Consider the following 23,055-nt stretch of genomic DNA (forward strand, 5'->3'; position numbering starts at 1 on the left):
GCTGGTGTGTGTCCAGAGAAAAGCAAGGAAGCTGGTGAGGGGTCTAGAGCACAAAGTTTGAGAGGAGAGGCTGAGTGGTTTAAAAGTCCCTGGAGTGGGTTAAAAACTGTGTGGATGTGGTGTTGAGGGACATAGCTTAGTGATGACCTGTCTTTCAGTTTCAAACCATCACCCCTTGTCTTGTCACAACTGGCCCTACTGAAAAGTCTGTCCTCGGCTTTCTGATTAGCCCTTTAAGTGCTGAAAGGCCACCACAAAGTTTCCCTGGAGCCTTTTCTTCTCCAGGTTGAACAACCCCAACTCACATCAATGTTGTGGCCTCCTCTGGCCCTGCCCCAGCTCCAGATTTCTGCTCTAGGTGAAATTTGGTGTGGAGGGAAAACAAATCCCATCTTTGTGCCCAGCTTCTTAGAGTCACAGAATCGTTCTGGTTGGATGAAACCTTTAGGGTTATCAAATCCAGGCATTAACCCAGCACTGCCAGGTCACCACTAAACTGTGTCACAGGATCACAGAGTTAACCAGGTTGGAAAAGACCTTCAAGACCATCAAGTCCAACCTATCACCCAACACCATCTAATCAACTAAACCATGGCACTAAGTGCCTCATCCAGTCTCTTTTTAAACACTTCCAGTGATGGTGACTCCACCACCTCCCTGGGCAGCACATTCCAATGGCCAATCTCTGTGAAGAATTTCTTCCTAACCTCCAGCCTAAACTGCAAAATTGTTTCAGAACCATAGGATCGTTGGAGTTGGAAGGGACCTCAAGGATCATCCAGTTCCAACCCCCCTGCCATGGGCAGGGACACCTCACACTAGATCAGGTTGCCCAGAGCCACATCCAGCCTGGCCTTAAAAACTCCCAGGGATGAGGCTTCCACCACCTCCCTGGGCAACCTGTTGCAGTCTCTCACCACCCTCATGGGGAAGAACTTCCTAACATCCACTCTGAATCTACCCATTTCTATTTTTTTTTCCATCCCCCCCAGTCCTGTCATTACTGACACCCCAAAAGTCCCTCACCTGCCCCATTTTCCCCTCAAAACCCAGAGCACCTGGGCTCTGTTGGAGTCTCCTCCCACCCCAGGTGTGGGCACTTTGCCCTCCCCACCCACTGCCCTATTTAATCGCAGCCAGGAAGGGCAGCAGCCCCAAGCTGAGCCCATCTGGGCTGGAGGATCCTCCTCTCATCTCTGGTGAGTGCCCCTGGTGCACACTGGGTGATGGTGGTGGTGACACAAAGGCCGGGGGGCCTGGTGGCCCCCCGGTTGTTAGGGCTAACATTGCTGACTGCTCCAATCTCATCCACGGGCACTGGCTGGGGCTCCTCACTGGGGCTGAGCTCCTCTGGGTGGTATCTTGGCTGGTTAAGGGTCTTGCCCCAGGCTCTGGGATGGGTGCAGAAAGGGAGGTGGTGGAGCAGGAGCTGTTCAGTGATAGGATATTATGCTAATGACACTATTTTTACCTGGAGGCCCCTTGAGTCTGCTCTCATCACTCAATAAATCTCTGCTTTTGTGCCTCCTCTGCAGACCATTTCTTCCCCCCCTACTGCTGCTTTTCAGAAATAAGGAAGGAAAGGAGGGGGGAAAGAAGGAAATGCATTCACTTATCCATCAGCTCTGAACAGGAAGCCCTGAGGAGGAGGGGCAGGTTGGAAAGGGAGAATCACCTGTTGTGAATCACAGGGCAAATTTAATAAAGACCAGTCAACAAGAGACTGCATCTTCTCCATTGTGGTTATGTTTCATGGTGGTAAATGTAGAGGGGGAAGCAAGAAGTTCAAGCTGGCTTGGAAGCCTCAGTCACACTTCTCTACAGACAGAGTCACTAAGAAAGGGACATTGTGACAAGTGAATTCCCATCCTTCATACAGAATTAACCAGCTTGGAAAAGACCTTCAAAATCATTGAGTTGCAGGTCTGTCTCCCTCAGCACCACATCTCCATGGCTTTTAAGGAATCAAGGGATGGAGACTCTACCACTGCCCTGGACAGCCTGGCCCAGGGCTTGGCAGTCTTTTGGGGGAAGAAATTGCTCCTAATGTCCAACTTGGTCTTCCTGCATATAAGAGAAGGGAGGTTAATCTCTGAGGGGTAGCTGGTCCCCTTTGTAGTGATTTTATAGTGGCAGGTGTTAGCTAATAGATTTGGGCTGCATCTGTTCTTTTTTTCCCCTCAAAGCTATCTCTAAGCTGCTATTCTGCTGCTAAATAAGGACTGCTAATGAATGTCCTGTCAACCAAGGATCTTATCTATTCCCCAAGAGTTTTTCTAGTCTCCAGCTCCTTACCATAGCTGTGGCTTTCATTGGTTGTGGCAGTCTTTTAATGTCCTTCCTTAAATGTCATAAGCACATAGAGTTTCTGTGTCACTGAGTTCAGTTCAGGGGTTTAAAGCTATCTGCTGTAGGTGGTGTGCAAAGTGGTGAGGATCTCTTCCTCAAAAAATTGTAGGAAAACCCCCCAGAATTCCAGGGAAGTCTGGATGGAAATACCATGCTTGAGTCCAGCATCCTGGAATGTTGAGCACTGAAGTGCTGTGAGCAAACAGTCCTGGAGCCAGTTCCTCCACCACCGTGAGGGAGATCTCCATGGATCAGAGTCTGAGCTGGTCTGCTAGAAGGCTGCAGCGGTCACAGGCAGGAGAAACCTGTCCACTGTTGTCTGCTGAAGTTGCTGGGGAGATGGTGGAATGCATTAAACAGTGTTGCAACACTCCTGCTGCCTTACAGACTCGGAGAATGTTTTGCGTTGGAAGGGAACCTTTAAAGGTCATCCACACTAAGCCCACTGTAGTGAGCTGCTCAGAGGTTGCCCCTTCTCCTCCAGGCTTTGTCGTTGTAAACCTAAGGTGAGCAGGTTTGGCTCTTGCACCAAATCTGACTGTTGGCCAAACCCCTGTGGCAGCTTCGAGCCGGTAACACCCAGCAAAGCTGGTGCAAAGGAAGCTCGTCCCTCGCAGGAGACCCGCCCAGTGCCGGCTGCCTATCTTTAGAGACGATGCTCCTCGAGCTAACGCTAATTGAGCACGAATCCGGAGCTCTTCCACGTGCTGCAGGGAGGATGCTTTGGCTTCACGCTCGTGGAAACGAGCTCAAAATCTGGCTGCTTCTCGAAGGTGGCCGGAGAGAGCGTGAATGAAATCCCCAGCAGAAGCAGAGCCTTGCTGTCAGAAACGAGTCCCCAGCTGGCACGACTCGCTGGAGAAGTGGAGCTATTGAAAAGCTCTGCAGACAGAAAATGAATTAGAGGAGGGGAAAAAAAAAAAAAGAAGGGGGGGAGGAGGGAAAAAAAAAAAAAGAGAAAGTGAAAATGAGCTGGCAGAATCTTTAGGTGACTCATCAGGTGCATCTTGCAAAGTCTCTTTCGGAGAAGTAATGAAATCGCATGTTCTAACAATATTTGCACTGCAGCAGGGAAATGCATAAATATTGGGATCAATTAATGAAATTAGATAATTTGACCAAAAAAGCCATAGTGCTGGCTCAGAAACCATCCCTCTTCCTTTTTGCTAGTCTTGGTGCTTCCAGCTAGGGAGGAAAAATTCCCCGGGGTTTGGTTCTCATCTAAGCCAGGCGAGACCTGGGCAGCCACGGGGTTGCTAGGGTGCTTTGAGTGGTCACCTGCAGCTGGAGGATTTCCACTTCCACCTCGTGGAAGTCCTTGAGCTGGTGGGCAGGCAGGTGTAGAACAGCCCTGGTGGATGTCTGGGCATGCTGCCTCCAGCCCTCTGAGGCTTTGTGCAGACAAATGGAATCCTGGGGTACATTCAGAAAAGTGTGACCAGTGAGTTGAGGGAAGTTCTCCTCTGTCTCTACTCTGCCTTAGTGAGACCACATATAGGCTTTGGGCTTCCCAGTTTGAGACAGGGAGATCCTGGAGGGAGTCAAGTGGAGGCTGTGAAGATGCTGAGGGGCCTGGAGCAGCTCTGTGAGGAGGAAAGGCTGAGATCCCTGGGGCTGTTGAGCCTGGAGAAGAGCAGCCTAAGAGGGCATCTGATCAGTGCTCAGCAAGAGCTAAAGGGTGAGGGGCCAGAGGATGGGGCCAGACTCTTCTCAGTGGTTCCCAGTGGCAGGACAAGGGCCAAACTGGAGCCCAGGAAGTTATGTCTGAACAGGAGGGAAAAATTCTTTACTGGAACAGGCTGCCCAGAGAGGCTGTGGAGTCTGCTTCTCTGGGGAAATTCTAAACTCATGTGGCCATTGTGATCCTGGGCAACCTGCTTTACCAGGAGGGTTGGACTGGATGATCTCCAGAGGTCCCTTCCAACCCACACTGTGCTGGGGTTCTGTGATTCTGTATTTTAATGAATTTATACTTGGGGGTGGCACTCAGGGGGGAGAAGTGGTGGAAGGGGGCTTAATTTATACCACAATAAGATGTGAAGTGTGAGTGCCTGCAAGGCAGAGCATGCCCAGGGCACCTGGGTAGGGGCTTAGGTGGGTAATGGTGAGCTCTCCAAGCAAAAAGAGCTGTCACTGCCTTCAGACTGATCAACAGCAAGAGCAGAGCTCCTCAGGTTAGCCTGCCCTTGGCTTGGCACGGGGACAGCTCTTGTTGGAATAATTTGTCTCGTTTCTGGCGCCCTTGCTTCAAGAGGATGTTGACAAATTGGAAAGATGTAAAAGAGCCACGAGGGTGGCTAAAAGATTGGCAAACGTTCCTGGCCAAGGAAACAGCCAGGCTGCTGGCTCCCAGGGATTTGATGGCATTTTCCCTTTAAGCAGAGGTTAAAGGGTGGCTTTCAGCAGCTCCAGGTACCTGCATGAAGAACAAAACCAGGCAGCACTGGGGGCTGTCAGACAGAGGTGGGACACAAGCTGCTTGAAGTTGAAGCCAGGCTTGAGCTGAGCAGAACAGGGCTTAATATTAAAGGCAATGATCTGTCGTGGTGTTTTACAGGAGACTTGGTCTCAGACCCTGTCTGGAAGGAGGTACCTTGGAATGGGGATATTTTTTATTTGGAGATCATAAGCTACATAGAGGTGTAATTCATGGAGGGAAGCCCTCACAGGGGGCAAACTGTGGGTTTCTGTATCTGCCAGAGCATCTCCTGATGCTGTGCACCTGCTCATGAGCTCTACCTGCACCTCATGTGTGAGTCAAGGCCAGGTTGGACCAGGCCTTGAGCATCTTGGTCTAGTGGCAAGTGTCCCTGCCTGTGACTTTCCAACTCAAACCATTCTATGATTCTGTGTTTCTTCCTCAGTGCTTGTAGATCTCTGCCTAAGCCTGATTTGAGGTGTTGTGGTGCTGCTGCTGAGTTACAGTGAGTAAATAGCAGTGAGAGCTTGTGAGAGTTTTAAATGAGATGGGTTTTTTTCCCTCTTCACAAGCATTTTTTTCAGTGCCTTTCCCTTCTTGTGGAACATAAAAACCAGCAGCTGACTTCTTCTGACTCTGGGTTTCATTTGAAGAGATACTTACTGTATTTCTCTGCAGGGCTTGCTGCACCTTTGTTCCCCAGCAAGCCTCAGTGCCTGCAGGAAGCTGATCCAGGGAGAGCCTGTGCTAAATTTACCTTGAGATCTACGTGTGGCAGAGTTACCAAGAGAATTCTGCCTTTGTAAAGCTGAGTGTGAAGTCTGCCTGTTGTTGTTCTCTCTTACAAGCAAGAATATCCTCTCTGCCTTGCTGGGCTTGCTGGCCATGCAGCTTTGAAGGAGCTTGCCATGTCTGTAAGGGATCTTTAAATACATGCTGGAAGGATGCAGAAAATGAGGCTGGTTTAAAGCATTGCCTTACAACAGCAGCTCAAAGATGAATAATTGGGGTTGGGTATAAAATTGCACTGCTGGGTTGTTAGGGTGGTTGTTTTTTTAATGAAATGTTCTCTTCTCTTTTTCTAGCTGTGGGGAGCTCAAAAAATTAAGCAGGTAATAGCATTTTGTTGTATTTGGTTATCATTTTCCACTCTTGCTGCTTTCCACCCCCCCTTCCTTTTCATCCTCTTCTCCATTAGTGACTTTGCCAGTTGCTGTTTTGTCTTGCCACAGAAATGTAAATGCAGGAAGCACTGTTGCCACCAGAGAGTCTGATTGATATTTTTTTTTTGGGTATTTATATATTTTGATGTCTTCATTTTCTCCTTCCTGTCTAGTCAAAAGATTTCTTGTCTCTAGGCTTTTGGAAATAGTTTGACAGTTCTTTGGGAAGGCTTGTAGCTCTATCCTACCTTCCTCCTCTGCAGCTCCAGATCGCTTGGGGATTGGTTTTTCATCCCCAGCCAGTTCAGCCCAGTGCAGCCTCCTGGGCTGGTTGTGAAGTGGAGTAAAAATGGGCCAAGTGAGCTTCCTTCTCTGTTCATTGGTGACACAGGCTGAGGATTCCTATGGAGGGTAGGCTGTCCGCAGCCGCCAGCGATGCCTGAGAAGCTGTGGGTACTCAGACAGGTTGAATTATCTGGCAAATCCAAATCCTGTGGCATCTGAAGGGATTTTATTTGGGTCACCCTTCTGGTGACAACCAGAGCAGGCCAGATCTGTGCAGGTTTTATCCCAACTCAGACAGATCCTGAAGTAGCATTTCAGGTTTCCTACAGCAGGCTCATGCAGCCATACCTGCAGATGGGGGAGATGTTCCTTGGTCTGAATCCATCCACACACAAGTCCTTATGTTGGTCTCCTGCCACCCATTGGCTTCACAAGCAGCATAAAGTGATTTTACACCCTCTTTCCTGCCCTCCCCATCCCCCTGCCACAGAGAGGGCTCTGCCTTCCTTTCACAGGGCAGAGTTTCAGCCAGGCATTAAGCTGCACCTTGGTGGAGATGCTGAAAAGAGGCAGGGACAGAAATTGGGTTTCTTTCACCTTCCTAAATCTACATTGTTTTGCCCCATGTGGTTAAGGTACAACAGTGGGTGGCCTTTGGGGCCATTGTAGTACCGAGAAAGAGGCACTTGTGGTATTTCAGGTTGTTTGCTGACTGTTTTGCAGGCCATCATCCACCCCGACACAAATGAGACCATCTTCATGCCTTTCCGAATGTCAGGTATGGAGTGTCCTGGCTGGGCACTCGTGGCTTTTACTGGGGATTTCTATCAAAGGGGTTGGGGTTCTTTGTTTGTTTGCTTGCTTTGCTTCTTCTCCTGGTTTTGAGTTGCCCCTCATAAGCATTTAGACCAAGACCAGAAACTAATTCAAATGAAGGGAAGGAGAATTAGGATCCAAAATACGAGAGCTAGTGCTTAATGTTTTCCTTTCCCACAGAGCCTTTAACCTGGACTCGAAGCAACATCTCCTCTGGCACTTTTGAGGTGCCCATCACTCTAATGGGCATTTTAATTTTGTAGTAAACAGTGAAGATTGATGCCCAAGGAGCATGTCCAGGAGAGAATGGACTGAGAGCGATTTTCTTGTGTGTGGTGGTACCTGACAGCCATGGCTCAGCTTGTCCATGGCTTCCTCTTCTTTCCATATCACCTCCTCTTTCCCATTTTGGGGTGTCCATCTGCTGTGCACAGGTCCACAACTACCTCTGCAGTGCAGCCTTGGCCCTTTCCCAAAGGACCTATTTAAATAGGACCTTTTCCATATTTTCTGGGGGGAATAGATTCACTTGAATACTGGAGACAGGGGAAAAGAGCAGGCTTGGTGGCTTTTCTCCTCCAGTTCTTTGAAGGGTGATGTTGAGGGTGAAGTGGAGGGGAGAAGAGCCAGAACCCACTGCTTGGCTGCCTTGTTCTGTACTTTTTCTGGCATTTTTCTTCCTCCCAGGTCTTTCCTTTTCCTACTGTAAACTGGTTCCAGGAGGTTTAATTCAGTAATACTGGTAAAATGCTCTGAGACCTTCCAGTGGAAGTTACAGAGGAATTATAATTAGCACAGAAACTGGCAGCCTGAGCAGGGGAAAAATGTGAAGCATTTGATTTTGGTGGTGCTCAGTGCTCAGTAAGATTTGGGGTGAAGGCTGCTGGCTAATAGAGACCTTTAATTTACACCTATGATTAAAATAGTCCCTCTCTCCTCCATGATGCACATATACTTTCCTCAGCTTATCTCCTGTTCCTTTTTCTGCTGACCTATAAATAAAAAACCCCTCCTGATACAGAATCACCAGTGGAGAGGTTGATAAATCAGATGGTGACTGAGGGAGGTCCCACTTGATCCTGCTTCTTAACTGATATGGGCTCTACAGCTTCTTAGATGGTTTCAGGAGCATCTTCAGCATCCTGATGGGACCAGGCTCAACAAGAGGGGAAAGGGGCTCAAAAAGCAGAAGAGTCTTTTTTTCCTGGGTAGGTTGTGGGAGGGTCTGATGAGCAACAGAGCTGGCACAAGGGAGGGAACAGCTTGCATGACTGAGCCTGGGAAGGGGGGCAGGATCTCCCCCGTTCCGTGGCAGCAAGCCACTGGGTCAGCTCTGTCAGCACCACCATGGCTGCATCCAGCTCCTCCTGGTCCAGACCAAGCAGCCCCTGGTCTGAGCTGTCATCCCTTTGCTTCTGCTGGTTGGGGTGATTGCTGGCTGCTTAGCCCAGCTCAACCACACAATGCTTTCTGAAGTGCTTCTACCACGTACTGGCACAGACTGGGCTTACTGGAATAAGCTTTAAGGCCTAGATGATACAAGTTGCAGGGAAGCTGTTAAACCACAACTCAAGAAAAGCAAAAAGAAAATGGGAAGGAGACTGGGGAAAGATCAAGAGGCTGCTCTAAGTTGATGTTTAATGTGTCAGGTGTAGGGCCATGGATGTCCCCATGGTGGTATGGAGCTGGTGGAAGTGGGTGCAGCCCATCATGCCAATGTGGCTTCTCTTCTGAACTGATGGATGTCTTGGATGTGATTGTTTATTTGGGTTTGGTGGGGTTTTTTTCCCTATCCCAAAGCTGTGTATTAACATTATTTCTTCTCTCTTTTGTCTGTTTTGAATAGGTTACATTCCCTTTGGAACACCCATCGTGAGTATTATTCTCTCCCCACTCTGTGAGCACTGAGAGACAGATTATTGTTTCTGTTTTAGCACTCACAGACAGTTCTCCAAATCCCACCTTAGCTTCTCATGTCACACAGGGTCCCACCTTTACCACTACACATTAGCAAGGCCTTCATCATGCAAAACCTGCCCTGTGGACACAGCTCATTGTGATTGCAGTTGTTTTATCTATTTAACATCGATCTCACCAACCCCCTGCAACATCTTCAGCTTTCTCTTTCCTTTCTGGGAAGGGAAGTCCAAGATGAGCTCACTGCCTGCAAAATGCAACTTTGGCAACTCTCTGATTTCATCTTTGGACACTTTGGGGTTTTTTTTCCCCTTTTCATTTGCATGCTTTGCAAGTTGCTTCCCAAACGTGAGGAGCTGCAGCGTGGCGAGGCCGGCACCCTGCATTCTCATCTCCATTAAACACAGAGAGAGCTTTCTGTGGGGCTCTTGCTAAGGGCATTTGCAGTTTGTACTTGTTATTGTGAGGTTTGTAAGCTTTAGGGTGCTCTCAAGGGTAAAAGCCAGAAAGGATAGAATTCTCCTCCTCTTCCCAAACTCATCTTGTCTTCAGGAACAGGAGCTGAAGACCTCAGCTCTTCTGCAGGAGGTGTCAGGAGGGGTTGATTAACCCTTGTTTATGAATGGCAAAAACTGAGACACATGCTTTGGCCCACACCTGATCCTCCTAACCACCAGCTCTTGGATCAGCTTATTACACTACTCTTATTAAAACAGTTGAAGGAGCAAAACCTGCTGAATTTCATCTTCCTAAACCCAGTGGACCATGGTGTAGTTCATGCCTGAAGGGAGTGATCCTTTCCAGACCAGCAACAGCAGGGCTGGCAGCACCTAAAAGAAGACATCATTGTAGCTGTTACCATTTGGTAGTAGATGTCAGTATCACTAAGGTTGGAAGAGACCTCAAGGATCATTGAGTCCAACCTGTCACCACAGACCTCATGACTAGACCATGGCACCAAGTGCCACAGCCAATCCCCTCTTGAACACCTCCAGGGATGGCGACTCCACCACCTCCCTGGGCAGCACATCCCAATGACGAATGACTCGCTCAGTGAAGTCCCATCCCTGTAACCATTCCAGGTCAGGTTGGATGGGGCTCTGATCAACGTCCTCTAGCTGAAGATGTCTCTGTCCCTGCTGTCTGCATGGTGGGCTTGGACTAGATGACTTTTAGAGGTCCCTTCCAACCTGGGTGACTATGCCCCTGCTGTCTGCAGGGTGGGCTTGGACTAGATGAACTGTAAAGATCCTCTCTGAACTAAGGCATGCCACGCTGCTGTGGTTCTAGGATTCTATTTGTTGTTGTGCTTAAGGCTTTTGGTGGTAACTTTGTATGGGGCATTTTAAAAAGAAAAGGTTAAACAAAAATGAGTTAAGCATCAAACTGACAATGAAATCGGCCCAAATCCAGAGCTGTCAGAGGAGCCGAGAGCTGTCAGATGAGCCCAATTTCACTGGCTGCAAAGGATAAACTGGAACCTCTTGTCATTTAGAGAAGGGGAGGAGGAGGGGGGGGGGGGGGAAGAAAAAGAAAAAAGGGGGGGAAAAAAAAAAAAAAGAAAAAAAAAAAAGGGAAGAAAAAAAAAAGAAGAAGAAAAAAAAAAAAAGCCCAAACGTTTCAAATGTTAAAATTAAAATGTAACATTTATGCCAATCGATCTGTGAAATTTAGTGACAAAATTGGCAGCCTGCTCTAGCATAAAAACAGTTTGAGTCTTGCATTTCACATAGGGGGATGGGATTTCCTCAAGAGAGGCTCAGCGTGCCGGCGCTGGGCTCGGGCTGGCGGAGCGCGGTTGCCCTCGGCCACCATAACCAGCCTGCTCTTTGGGGGTCAGAGCTGCCATCAGAGCCACGACTGGGTGGCTCTGTTGACAGGGCTGCTGCCCAGCAGTCAGTGCACCGTGCTGCCTGCATACACATCGGGGTGGTTGGCCCCTCTGCAGCTAATGATGTGTAATGCAGTGTGGTTGAGCTCACTGTGAAAGAGTCTAAGGTCTTACTGAAAATGATAGTGGGGATCTTTTTTTCTGGCCAATGCAGCTACTGCCCTGGCACCACCAAACCGTGGTTATTCTTTCCCTGGGTTGTAATCATTTGCCTTACTTTTTAGCCAGCAGCCTTTCCATGCTCAGGTTTATGCTTCTGTCCCTGAGATGGATGCAGTGGCAGAGCAGGGACAGGATAAATATGAGCCAGTGTGTGCCCAAGAAGCCCACCACTAGCATGACCTGGATCAGCAATAGTGTGGCCAGCAGGACCAGGGTAGGAATCATCCCCTTGTACTGGGCACTGATGAAGCCACACCATGAATCCTGGATTCATTTGGGCCTCTTACTCCAAAAATGACATTGAGGTGCTGGAGAGTGCCCATAGAAGGGCAACAAAGCTGGTGAAGGGTCTAGAGTACAACTCCTGTGAGGAGCTGCTGAGGAAACTGGGGTGGTTTAGCCTGGAGAAAAGGAGGCTGAGGGGAGATTGTTTTGCTCTCTACAACTCTGAAAAGAGGTTGGTGCCGGGGGGGCAATAGGAACAAGAGAAAAACAGCTGCAGATTGTTCCAGGGGAGGTTTAGGTTGGACATGAGGAGAAACATGCTCAAAAGATTTGCTGAAAGGCCATGTAGATGTGGTGCTGAGGGACGTGGTTGAGTTGTGCTCTGGCAGTGCTGGGTTAATGGTTGGATCTGATCTTTAAAGGTTGCTTCCAGCCATGATGATTCTCTGGTTCTATGATATGTAAATGTGAGCAGAGCTTGTGTGGATTTGCTCCCTCCTGGTCTCAAAGCTAACCTCTTGCTTTATCTCCCTCAGCTGTAGGGGTGAGATGTTCAGGGCAGCTGCAAATCCACAGCCTTTACTCTAGTTTTGCATTTCATCTCTGGGGTGAAAGGCTCCAAGGAGGAAAAAAAATGACCTGCATTTAGGGCAGCAAAGATGGAGCAGGAGTTGTGCTGCTGTTCCCAGCTTTAGGCACCTTATTGTCTTTATCCTTTTAAAGATGGGAGAGGTCTGGTTGATTTATCAAAGTACGTAGTGAAGGCTTGGTTGAAGGACTGGAGGCTGGTCTAGATGACCTTTAAAAGGGCCCTTCTAACCCAACCATTTTATGATTCTGTGATTGTCTGATTCCCTGATCCTAGGGTTCTGTGATCCTATGGTTTTGTGACCCTTAAGATTTTGTGGTCCTGGGGTTCTGGGATTCTGTGCCTTGAGGCTTGCAAGAGGAGGGCTCATGATGCAGAGGCACTGACAAGCTCCTCGGAGTGAACGGATGCCGGAGCTTTTGCCCTGGCCTTGGGGCCATCAAGGGCCACCCACACCTGACAGGCAATGAAATTTCCTGGCTGGTGCTTTTCTAGCCATTAGAAGGGCTTTTTTATTATTATTATTTTGTTTTCCTGCTTCGTTCTTTTTTTTCCCCTGACAGTAATTAAAAGTGAAGCTGTACATTTCTTGACAGACTCTTGCACATATGGAGAGTTTGCATTCAAACGTGCCTCTTTCAGTCATACACATTTTGGGTGCTCTTCTTTATTTATTTATTTTCCTCTTGTGTTCCTCCTCGGCGCTCAGCTTCAGCTGACAATGTGAGTAGCTGCCTGCAGTCCTCTCCTCTCCTCTCCTCTCCACCAGAGCCTCATTAGCTGGCTGGCTTCAGGCTCGTAAGTCAGTGGCGGGGTGAGGAGGTTCGTCGCCTGTTGGATTCATTTGGCGAAGACCAGCCGTGGAGTAATTAATGACAAGCTCCTCGCCTTGAATGGGAGCAGCAAATTAGTGTAACTTGCACAGCTTGGCGCTCTGCCAGCCCACAAAGTCGCTGCAACTTCACGAAAGGCTGTAGGAGGAAAAGCTGGAGGAGGAGGAGAAAGGGAAGAAGATGTAAATGAAATGAGGCCTCCCAACCCTGCTACCCTTTTGTTTGTTGTTATTTCTCTCTCCTGTCCTTGCGCGTAGAAGTTGCCTCCTCTTCAACTGATGCTGCTGCAGATGTGTGGAGAAGGCTTTCTCCTGCCACAGGCTCTCAGTGCTCCCACAGGGAGGTTCTCTTTCTTCTCAGCTTCTGCAGGGATAAACTTGGGAAAGATGGTGCAGAAGGTGGTCTGAGTGTGGGAAGGGACTCGCAGCCTTTGTTGCCCGGATGCCCTGCGGACGTCTCGGGTCGCATGAGTGTCCTGGCAATCAGTCTAGGTAGACTTAAGCGTTTTTCAGCCTTTATGCTCTTAACAAAGATGCAAGTGGGATCTTTCAACAAGCAGCACATCATCTTCAGAAGCTGTCATACATTTAAGGTGCAGGAAGAGAGAAAAGAATGATGGTAAGAAATGCCCAAGTTGCCAAGGAGGCCAACAGCACTCTCGCTTGGGACAGCAACAGTGTGGACAGCAGGAAGAGGGAGGTTTAATTTGGACATGAGGAAAGATTCCTTTCCAAAAGGGCTGTCAAGGCCTGGACCAGGCTGCTCAGGGCAGTGGTGGAGTCCCCATGCATGGAGGGCTTAAAAAGCTGTGTAGATGTGGTGCTGAGTGACATGGTTGAGTGGTGACCTGGCAGTGGGTTGGACTCTTAAGGTTGTTTTCCCACCTAAGCAACTCTATGATTTTATGAAGTATCTCATCTCGCCTGTTCCTTACCCAAGAACTCCTCATGTTTGTTTTAGTTTATCTTCAGGAGTCCCCTTGCTTTGCATCCTTTTCCTTCTCTTCAACTCCTTACACTTTAATAAAGCAAATTGCCACAAAAGAAGGTAGGAAGGATTCTGGCAGTGCTCTCAGGACTGTATAGACACCACACATGTGGGACCTTAAGTGCTGCAGTGGGTGGTCTTGCAAAGCCTGTGGGAGCAGGCAGCCCTTGGCCAGATGTGATGGGACAGGCAGTTGTCAGCCTCTGGGAGCTGGCAAGAGTCAACCTGAGCTCGTAACCCAAGCAGGAGTTTTTGCAGCTATGAGTGTGACACATCAACAATTCTCTCCTTTGAAAACAAAATTCAGGCTCCCAAACAGAAGCACATGTGCTTCCAGGTGGCACTGCTGTCTTCAGATGTTCAAATCACTGTTCTTTCTTGTGCCTGAAACAGTGAGTGTGCCAGAGGAAAACAAGAAACCCCTCGTCACTGCCAGTAGTACCAACTTTGAACTCTTGCCTTCACTCAGGGTTTGTGTTATCCTCCAGAAATAATCTTTGGGCAGTATCTGCTGCCAGGACCTTTCCAAGGCGTGTGGCAAGCAATAAAGGTGCAAAGCATTCAGGGGCAGCTACGTTGCCCAATTTCACCCCTGGAAAATGGAGAGACAGCAGACTGAAGGGAAGTTCAGTAACTGTGCTGACTGCATGCCTGGAAGAGCAAACCAGCAAGGCTTTTGCTAATGAGAAATCTCTTGTCTTGCAGGTTGTTGGTCTTCTCTTGCCCAACCAGACGCTGGCATCCACTGTGTTTTGGCAGGTAACACTTGTCTGAGTGGCTGGAGAACATGACGGGAAGGAAAGGAGCAGCTGGCTTGTGTCTAGGGGGCAGACTGATGATGCATGTGGCTATTCTGCACTGGCAGTGCTCAAGTTTAGGAGGAGATGATGTGGCTGGATTTAATCAGGGGAAGGTTTGGTGGCTCTGGAATTAGCTGCAAGTCCCTTCCAACCCGGGTGATTCTCCATGGAGAAGCAGAGCTGCCCATGGGGCACTGGATCTCCATCCCTCTCTTTGAAGGACGTGAAATCAGGTGCAGGACATTCACGAGTTGCTGAAAAGAGGTGGCAATTTATGAGCTGCTCCAGAGGGAGAGGAACTCTTCTGGGGTGCTCCAGCATTGGTAGATGGCTTTTCTTTTCCCAAAGTCATGTTTGTGCCTCTCTCTTCTTGTTTCCCCTGCAGTGGTTGAATCAGAGCCACAACGCCTGCGTCAACTATGCAAACCGCAACGCGACCAAGGTGAGGAGCCCCAGCAGCTGTGGCATGTGCAGCACCTTGGCTCTGTTTTGACACAGAAACAGAGGTCTTGTCTCTCCCCTGCTAAGAGACATGCTGGAGTCAGAGCTGTGATGAGATTTCCAGCTAAACCCAGGCTGTAAATGGCACGAGGGTCTCAAAACCGCTCAAGGCACCTAAGTAATGCTCAGTGCCTTTGAGCTGAACCTGGATATGCTGCTAACAGGGATGAGATTGTTTAGTGTGGGACGGAGATGAGCACAAAATGGCATCTGGGTTCTTGGGTAGCAGAACATGGCTCCATGTTCATGCTCTTGTCAACTGAGGGCTTAATGTGTGCTGCCCGCAGTGGAGCTACAAAGTGGTGTGGCTGTTATCACAGTACATTAGAGGTTGGAAGGCACCTCAAGAGACCATTGGGTCCAACCCAATTACTTTAGCCTTCATTCAGCCCCTGTCAGGATGTGGGAAGCTCAAGCTGGGAAGCTGAGCTGGAAGCCATCCAGCTCCTCGAGATAACATTTCAGAGACAGTCATTTAACGTGGGGAAGTTGGGGGGCCCGTCACTCGTGGAGAGGATTGCTAATTTTGTACCATTTGCTGAATTTCCACTCAGGCTCTTCCTTTGAGCTGCTGGTAGTATAAATTTCTGATGCCAATTAATTTTCCGTCCCCTTTAACCTTGCTCATGAGGCTCCGATTGGCTTTTGCCGCTGCTAGATGACAGACCGCGTGTCACGGAACAATATGACAGCATTAAACCTGTCTCTGGTTTCAAACAAATGCAACCAAAACAAAACAAACACACACACACACACACACAAAAAAGCTTGCTTGTGTTTTAATAACCAGAAGTTTGTTTATTCAAAATATGTTTTGTTTTTCTTTTCCAAAAGCCTTCTCCGACATCCAAGTTCATCCAGGGCTACTTGGGAGCTGTCATAAGTGCTGTCTCAATAGCAGTGGGTAACGCTTTATATCTCTCTATCTTTCAACTACTCACTAACTGCTCCCTTGTAGCAGTGCATTTGAGATGTTTGTTTAAATTGCCAAGCCTGTTTATCTTCTAATTGACAGAATTCAGTCTCCATCACCAGAAAATGTTTTCACTGGGAGGTGGTTCTGGCCCTGCATGCCCAAACTTTTCAACAGAAGGAGGCTTCTGCTGCTGATGGCTTCCAGCACGTCCTGCACTGTGCCCTGCTTGGGGCTCTGCACCGTGGCTTTGCTGCTGGGTGAACTCAGATTATCCCCCATGGCATTACAGCATCACAGGATGTTAGGGTTGGAAGGGAACTCCAAAGATTGAGTCCAACGTCCCTGCCAGAGCAGGACCAGAGAATCTAGCACAAGTCGCACAGGAACACATCCAGATGGGTCTTGAAAGTCTCTAGAGGAGGAGACTCCACAACCTCTCTGGGCAGCCTGTTCCAGTGCTCTGTGCTCCTCACAGTGAAGTTCCTCCTCATGTTGAGGTGGAACCTTGTGTTTTGTAGTTACCATCCATTGCCCCTTGTCCTATTCCAGGGCACAACTGAGCGGATCCTGTCCCCTCCCTCTTGACCCCCAGCCCTCAGATATTTATAAACATTGATTAAATCCCCTCTCAGTCTTCTCTAGACTGAAAAGTCCCATGTCTCTCAGCCTCTCCTCCAGTCCCTTCATCTACTCTTTGAGTAGATCCCTGTCCCTCTTGAACTGGGGAGCCCAAAACTGGATGCAGTATTCCAGGTGAGGTCTCACCAGGGCAGAGTAGAGGGGGAGGAGAACCTCCCTCAATCTGCTGGACACACTCTTCTTCATCCACCCCCATGGTGAATTGGCCTAGTCCAAGTAAAATGAGTGAGTTTGAGCTGCAGAATGATAATGTGACAGCTGAGCAGAGGCAGGCTTTTGGAGGTAGTCTCCTGGTGGATCAGTACCTTGAACTGAGGGTGTTTCAAATGACATCTTTGACCTGCAGACAGCATTTGAGCTGGAAATGGTGTTCAGGTGATCACTGAGGTGATCTGTAAGGAGCCTTTGACATTGCTCAGTCATGGTCTCCTGGTGTAGTCAGCAGGCTTTTAACACTCAGCTTCTCCACAAGCTAAGGTCTATGTCAGGGTCAGCTACTTCCCAAGGAGCTGTGGGCATTGCTGAGGAGCAGCTTACAGAAGTTATTCCTTACATTGTGATTTCAGAGAATCCTCTGAAACTTATGGTTCTACCTTTTCTGCTGGAACATTAAAGATTCCATGTCAGCTGCATTTCTTGCCTCTGGCCAAGATTTTTTTCCTGTTTCTAAAGCTGAGTGGTGGTGTGATTGAGAGCAGCCCTTCAGAGATGGACTTAGGGGTGCTGCTGGGTAAAGAGCTGGACATGAGCTGGCACTGAGTGCACACAGCCCAGAACAAACCTGTCCTGAGTTGAGCCCCAGCCCCAGTGTGGGCAGCAGGGGGAGGGAGGGGATTCTGCCCCTCTGCTGAGACCCTACTTGCAGTGCTGGGGCCAGCTCTGGAGTCCTTACCACAGCAGAGACATGGACCTGTTGGAGCAGGACCAGAGGAGGCCACAACAATGCTGGGAGGGCTGGAAGCCCTCTGCTGGGAGAACAGGCTGAGTTGAGGTTGTGCAGCCTGAAGAAGAGAAGGCTCCAGAGAGACTTTCTGGTGTCCTTTCACTAATTAAAGGGGCTTAGAAGAAAGCTGAGGTCAGACTTTTTAGCAGGGCCAGTTGTGACAGGACAAGGGGACAAAGAGGGAAATTTAGACTAGGTGGAAGAAATGTTTTACACTGAGGGTGGTGAGACCCCAGCCCAAGTTGCCCGTACAGGTGATAGATCCCTGTAACAATTGCAGTTCAGGTTGTCTGGGACTTTAAGCAACCTCATCTAGCTGAAGATGTCCCTGCTGACTGCAGGGGGGTTGGACCAGAGGACCTTTACTGGTCCATTTCAACCCAAACCATTCTGTGCTGCTTGGCAAAAGACAGAGTTGCCAAAGTGCCTTGTGGGTTTGAGTGTCCATTCTGCTGGAGAGTTTCCCTGTTGCTGGCTTGGCTTGCTCAGTGGTTGCTGTACTGCTCCTCTCTGTCATCTGTTTTATCCAGTTACCACAGGATGAACCCAGACTGAGCGCACAGACCAGCCTAAAGTACTCAATTCCCAAAGCAGAGCAGGCTGGGGAACGTGCTGCAGTGCCAGGAGTGGTGGCTTTATCATAAATATCTGGATTAATATCAAGCATCTCCTCCAGCATTGCGAGGGGTTTATTAAATGACAGTGACAAACAATATAGCAATAACCCTGAGGTTCCTTGCACTGGGTCGGGGAGGCCTCAGCCCTCATTAACTGATCACTGCTGTCAGTTAGCAACAAATCACCTCCCAGTGTGAGCCCATTAGGACCAGATGACCTGAGCACTACTGCCACTGCTTCCAATGGGCTGCTGAGCCCCGGTATTAATTAAAGAGAGCCCCTTCCAGGTTTGCAGCTGGCAAGCCAGGCGGGGAGAGGGCTCTTGAAATGACAGATCAGTTGACTTGTGATTGTGCTTCTCACCCTCTGCACTCTCCGTGGAAGGGGAACCAAAGCCACATGTGTGAGGTCAATCACCTCTTGAGTGGAGGGTTTCCCCCATGAATAAAGTAGCCAGACTCCCTCCTTCCCCTCTGTCAGTGCAGAGGCAAATAAAGACGTGGTCTTCACTTAGCAACCTGAGCTAAATTCTGACAGAAGTAGGTGTTTTGTCTTCCTTTGTGTAAGAGAGAGACGCAGTGTCCTGTAACCATGACTGCCACCCAGGCTGGGTGTTTTGTATTGATCTATACACTTCAAAGGCACCTGCTTGAGGCTTGAACGTTCCCCTTTGGCTTACCTTTTAATGCCATTAATAACTTTGGTGACTACATCAGCTGGGATGTGGTCCCCCCGACATCCTTCTCTCTAAGGTGGAGAGATCCAGATTTGGTGGGTGGACTGATTGGTGGATAAGAAACTGACTGGGTGGTCACATCCAGAAGGTTTATGGGCTTGATGGATGAATCACCAGGCTCTCTTCTAGTGTCTTCAGGTACCTGGACCTGGCATCCATGAATCACTAGAGAAGATGATGTGCAGGAATGGTAGTGTTTGAGTCTGTAGTCAAGAGCCAGACACTGCTTCCTTTAAAAACTTCAAGTGGCAAGCAGAAGTTTGTCACCAGCTCCTCCAGCCTTCTGTGATTTTGCTCCTAGCTCCACCCTCAAGGAGGCATCTGGCCGTGCTCCATTCCCTCCCATCTCTCACCCTACTTTACACCAGCTTCCTCTGGCTTCTAAGTGTTTCTTGCCTGCCCTAAGTGGCAGCGAGTCCGAGGGCAGTGGGTGGCCTCCCGCACCGTCTCACAAGCTGATTATGGGCATCACACCAAATTCGCAGGCTGTCAATGCAGCTGCTCTGCACGCCTCTCAGACAATTATCAGGAAGAGGGAGCTGGGATTAGAAAAATCCACAGGGGCACCTCCACCTAGAAAGGAGAGTGAAAAATGGTGTGTGTGTGTGTGTTAAGTGTGTAAGGGGAGCAGGGATGGAAGAGCAGCCCATGGCACCGAGGCCACAGGAAGGAGCGGGGTTGGTGCCCCAGAGTGCCCGGAGCAAGGGATGGTTCTTTCAGTTTCAAGCTCTGTAGACATTTTTTGTCATGTATCCCTGCCCTGATCTGCTTTCTAGATCAAGCAAGATAGGGCTCTTTGCTAGTGCAAATTGTAGAACAGAATTCACCAGGTTGGAAAAGACCTTCGAGACCATCAAGTCCAACCTATCACCCAACACCATCTAATCAACTCAACCATGGCACCAAGTGCCTCAGCCAGTCTCTTCTTAAACACCTCCAGTGATGGTGACTCCACCACCTCCCTGGGCAGCACATCCCAATGGCCAATCTCTCTTTCTGTGAAGAACTTCTTCCTAACATCCAGCCTAAACCTGGCGCAGCTTGAGACTGTGTCCTCTTGTTCGGTGCTGGTTGCCTGGGAGAAGAGACCAACCCCCTCCTGGCTACAACCTCCCTTCAGGTAGTTGTAGACAGCAAGAAGGTCTCCCCTGAGCCTCCTCTTCTCCAGGCTAAGCAACCCCAGCTCCCTCAGCCTCTCCTCACAGGGCTGTGCTCCAGACCCCTCCCCAGCTTTGCTGCCCTTCTCTGGACACCTTCCAGCAACTCAGCATCTTTCCTAACCTGAAGTATGTTCTCCCTGCCCTGAGTCACACACAGTCAAGAAAACATAGAATCATAGAATTGTTTTGGTAGGAAAAGATATTTAGTTTAAGTCCAACTGCTAGCCCAGCACTGCCAGGTCACCACTAAATCATGTCCCTCAGTGCCACATCTGCATGGTTTATGAACCCCTCCAGGGGCTTTTGAACCACTCAGCCACTCCTCACAAGATTTGTGCTCTAGATCCTTCACCAGCTTTCTTGCCCTTCTCTGGGCACACTCCAGCACCTCTGCCAAATCATGTTTGTCATCAGCATGAATCCCTTCTTTTCCTGCTCACACCTGTCGTGCAGTCTTGCTTCCTTCTCAAGGCTACACCATTTTCTTCTAGTAAAGCATGCAGCTCTGGGGCTGCTGTGGTAGTCATCTTGGGTGTGACTGAAATTTGACAGGATCACAGCCTGGTGGGGGATGGAAGGCACCTCTGAAGTTCATCCAGTTGAAGCCCCCCCCACTAGAGCAAGGCCACCCGCAGCAGCTTGCCAAGGATCACAATGTCCAGGTGGGTTTGGAATCTCTCCAGAGAAGGAGACTCTGCAACCTCTCTGGGCAGCCTGCTCCAGGCCTCCAGCACCCTCACAGGAAGGTTTTTTCTGGTGTTTAGGTGGAACTTCTCGTGTTGTAGTTTGTGCCCATTGCCCCTTCTCTGGGCGCTGGGCACTGCTGAGAAGATTTTCCTCCATTCCTTACTCTTGCTTCTCTCTAACTTCCTTCTCCACTCAGACTGATACTGCTTTCCCTTCCCTTATAGTCCTCCATTCTGTTCTCCTTGACTTGGTAAAGCTCCAGTTGGTAAACAGCCCAGTTTTCCATCTCTCTGCCTTCATCTTCACCTCCCAGTCCTAATGAATGATTTTTTTCCTTCCCTTTCCTAATGCTCTTTTCTTTAGTTTGGCTCTATGGGACTCATCAGATCCAATTAGTGCTTTACTTCAGCAATCTCATGATTTAAGGACTGATGGACAAGCTGCTTTGGAGCCAGTCCCTCCTTCCTAGTTGACTTTCTCAGTCACTTGGAGCAGCCAGCTTCAACTGCATTGAACAAGGCTGCCCCAGTACTGCTGGGACGTGGGAAAGCTGAATCCATTAAATCAGTGGAGATGTCACCAATGCAGTCTAGAGAGCTGCTCAGTGACATTGAGGTGGCATCATCTGCCAGCCAATGTCCACCTTGCTCTCTGGAGTCCTAAAGTCTTTTGCTGTATAAAAATTCACTGTCAAAATGAAGGCAAAAAGCTTGAAGTAGGTTTGTATTTAGTGCTCTAGGATTGGTTGAAGAGGTGTAGGGTTAGACCTTCATCAAATGGCTTGAATGTTGCCAACTTTGGGCCTTCAAAAGCTATTTCTCAGCTTTCAAAGACCTTAATAATCATAAAGGGGGTGGGGGGAATTCAAAAAGCAGGAACTTTTTCAAAGATTCCTGTGCTTTTAATGGTCACATCTTGGTGGACATGAGTCAGAACCTTTTGAGGCAAGAAGTAAAAGAAAAGGCAACAAAAGTCTTGAGACAGTGTCTGATGGTGTGGCTTCAGGTGCAGCAACACCATGAACTCTGTCCTTCTGCTGAGATAATGTTGTTGAGGCTGAAAAGCAAATTGGTAGCACAATAAGTAGCTGGGATCCTTGGCACATCGAGAAGAGGGCAGAGTGCTGCTGAAGGCGTAGTAGAGCCCTGAGTAAGTTGCTCCCCTGTTGATAGTGTTTGGTGCCCATTTCATGTTGTGGGAGGGACATTAGTAGCTGTGGTGTGACCTGTCCCCTGTGCCCAGTTTGTCAGGATGCTCTGTCAGTCAGACCAAGGAAGTGCTCTGAAGAAGTGCAGGAATATTGAAAACCAATACTGAAACCAGGATGCCAAATCCATGCCCTGAGCAACCAGGTTCAAGGAGGAGCACTTGTCCTCCTGGCTTGAGACATGGCCAGTGTGAATACCTTCATCTCAGCTGCATCCCTGCAGTTCTTTGATGATCAGCAGGGATGAATGGGCACTGTTGGGGATGTTGCCCATGAATACTCATCAGTGTCTGACTTGAGAGGGCGTTCAAAACCCTTTAGAAGACTGTGCTGGGCTGCAAAGGGAGCCTATAGGACAAGAGGAAATGACCTTAAGTTGTGTCAGGGGAAGCTTAGGTTGGACATGAGGAACAATTTCTTCACCAAAAGGTTTGCCAAGCCCTGGCACAGGCTGCCCAGGATGGAGTCCCCATCCCTGAAGGGCTTGGAAAGCTTTGTAGATGTGGTGCTTAGTGGTGACCTGGCAGTGCTGGGTTAATGGTTGGACTTTGATGATCTTAAAGGCCTTTTTGTTCAACGTGAATGATTCTGTGATTCTCCCCTGTTTAGTGTGATGATCCCACCTCACTGTTACAGGTTTGTACTGTGACAGCCTTGTGGATCCAGATCTGTGACTCAGGCTGTGGGCAGGGTGATGATAATAACAATACTGCTTCAGTTATTGTCTTGGGGATGGATTTGCTTTGACAATCGGTGTTCTTTGGCCAGCCCCTGGGCATCAGACTCACTAAGCTCTCATTGCTGATGAACTTTTGCTCATGGTGTTGTGGGGTTGAGGAGTACTTGCTCACTGGTGGACCCTTCCCTTCACTTGTTTACCCTCATCCTGCTTTGTGGCCTGCAGGAAGGAGTTAACAGATTGGCTACAGCAATTTCCAACCTGTTAGAAACAAACCCTCATTAGTTCCCTAAATCTAGTCCTGGTGTTGGGAATTTGGGAGATTTGATTTAAATCTGTAGCAACATTTAATTTCACATTCACAGCAGGGTGGTTGCTGTAAGTGGAGGACTGAGTTCATCTGCAGCACCAAGCTGAATCTGAAAGTAAAATGCTTTAATTACCACCAGCCTCACAGTGGTGTCTCTCATGGACCTGCTCCATCAGGTCCATGTCCATCCTATATTGAGGGCTGCAGACCTGTACACAGTACT

At 48.9% G+C, this 23,055-nt stretch overlaps 1 protein-coding gene across 1 annotated transcript in view; it reads left to right on the forward strand.

Moving 5' to 3' along the window:
• SFXN5 (sideroflexin 5) overlaps window positions 1–23,055 on the forward strand; it is a 93,695-nt gene that overhangs the window by 30,777 nt on the left and 39,863 nt on the right. The window contains 6 exon segments of the mRNA XM_054172096.1: window positions 5,854–5,880; window positions 6,940–6,994; window positions 8,879–8,904; window positions 14,342–14,395; window positions 14,822–14,878; window positions 15,772–15,837. Of these exon segments, the coding sequence (XP_054028071.1) occupies window positions 5,854–5,880; window positions 6,940–6,994; window positions 8,879–8,904; window positions 14,342–14,395; window positions 14,822–14,878; window positions 15,772–15,837 (285 nt within the window).

The sequence above is a fragment of the Dryobates pubescens genome, chromosome 23 (assembly GCF_014839835.1).
Source record: "Dryobates pubescens isolate bDryPub1 chromosome 23, bDryPub1.pri, whole genome shotgun sequence".
NCBI classification, from domain to species: domain Eukaryota; kingdom Metazoa; phylum Chordata; class Aves; order Piciformes; family Picidae; genus Dryobates; species Dryobates pubescens.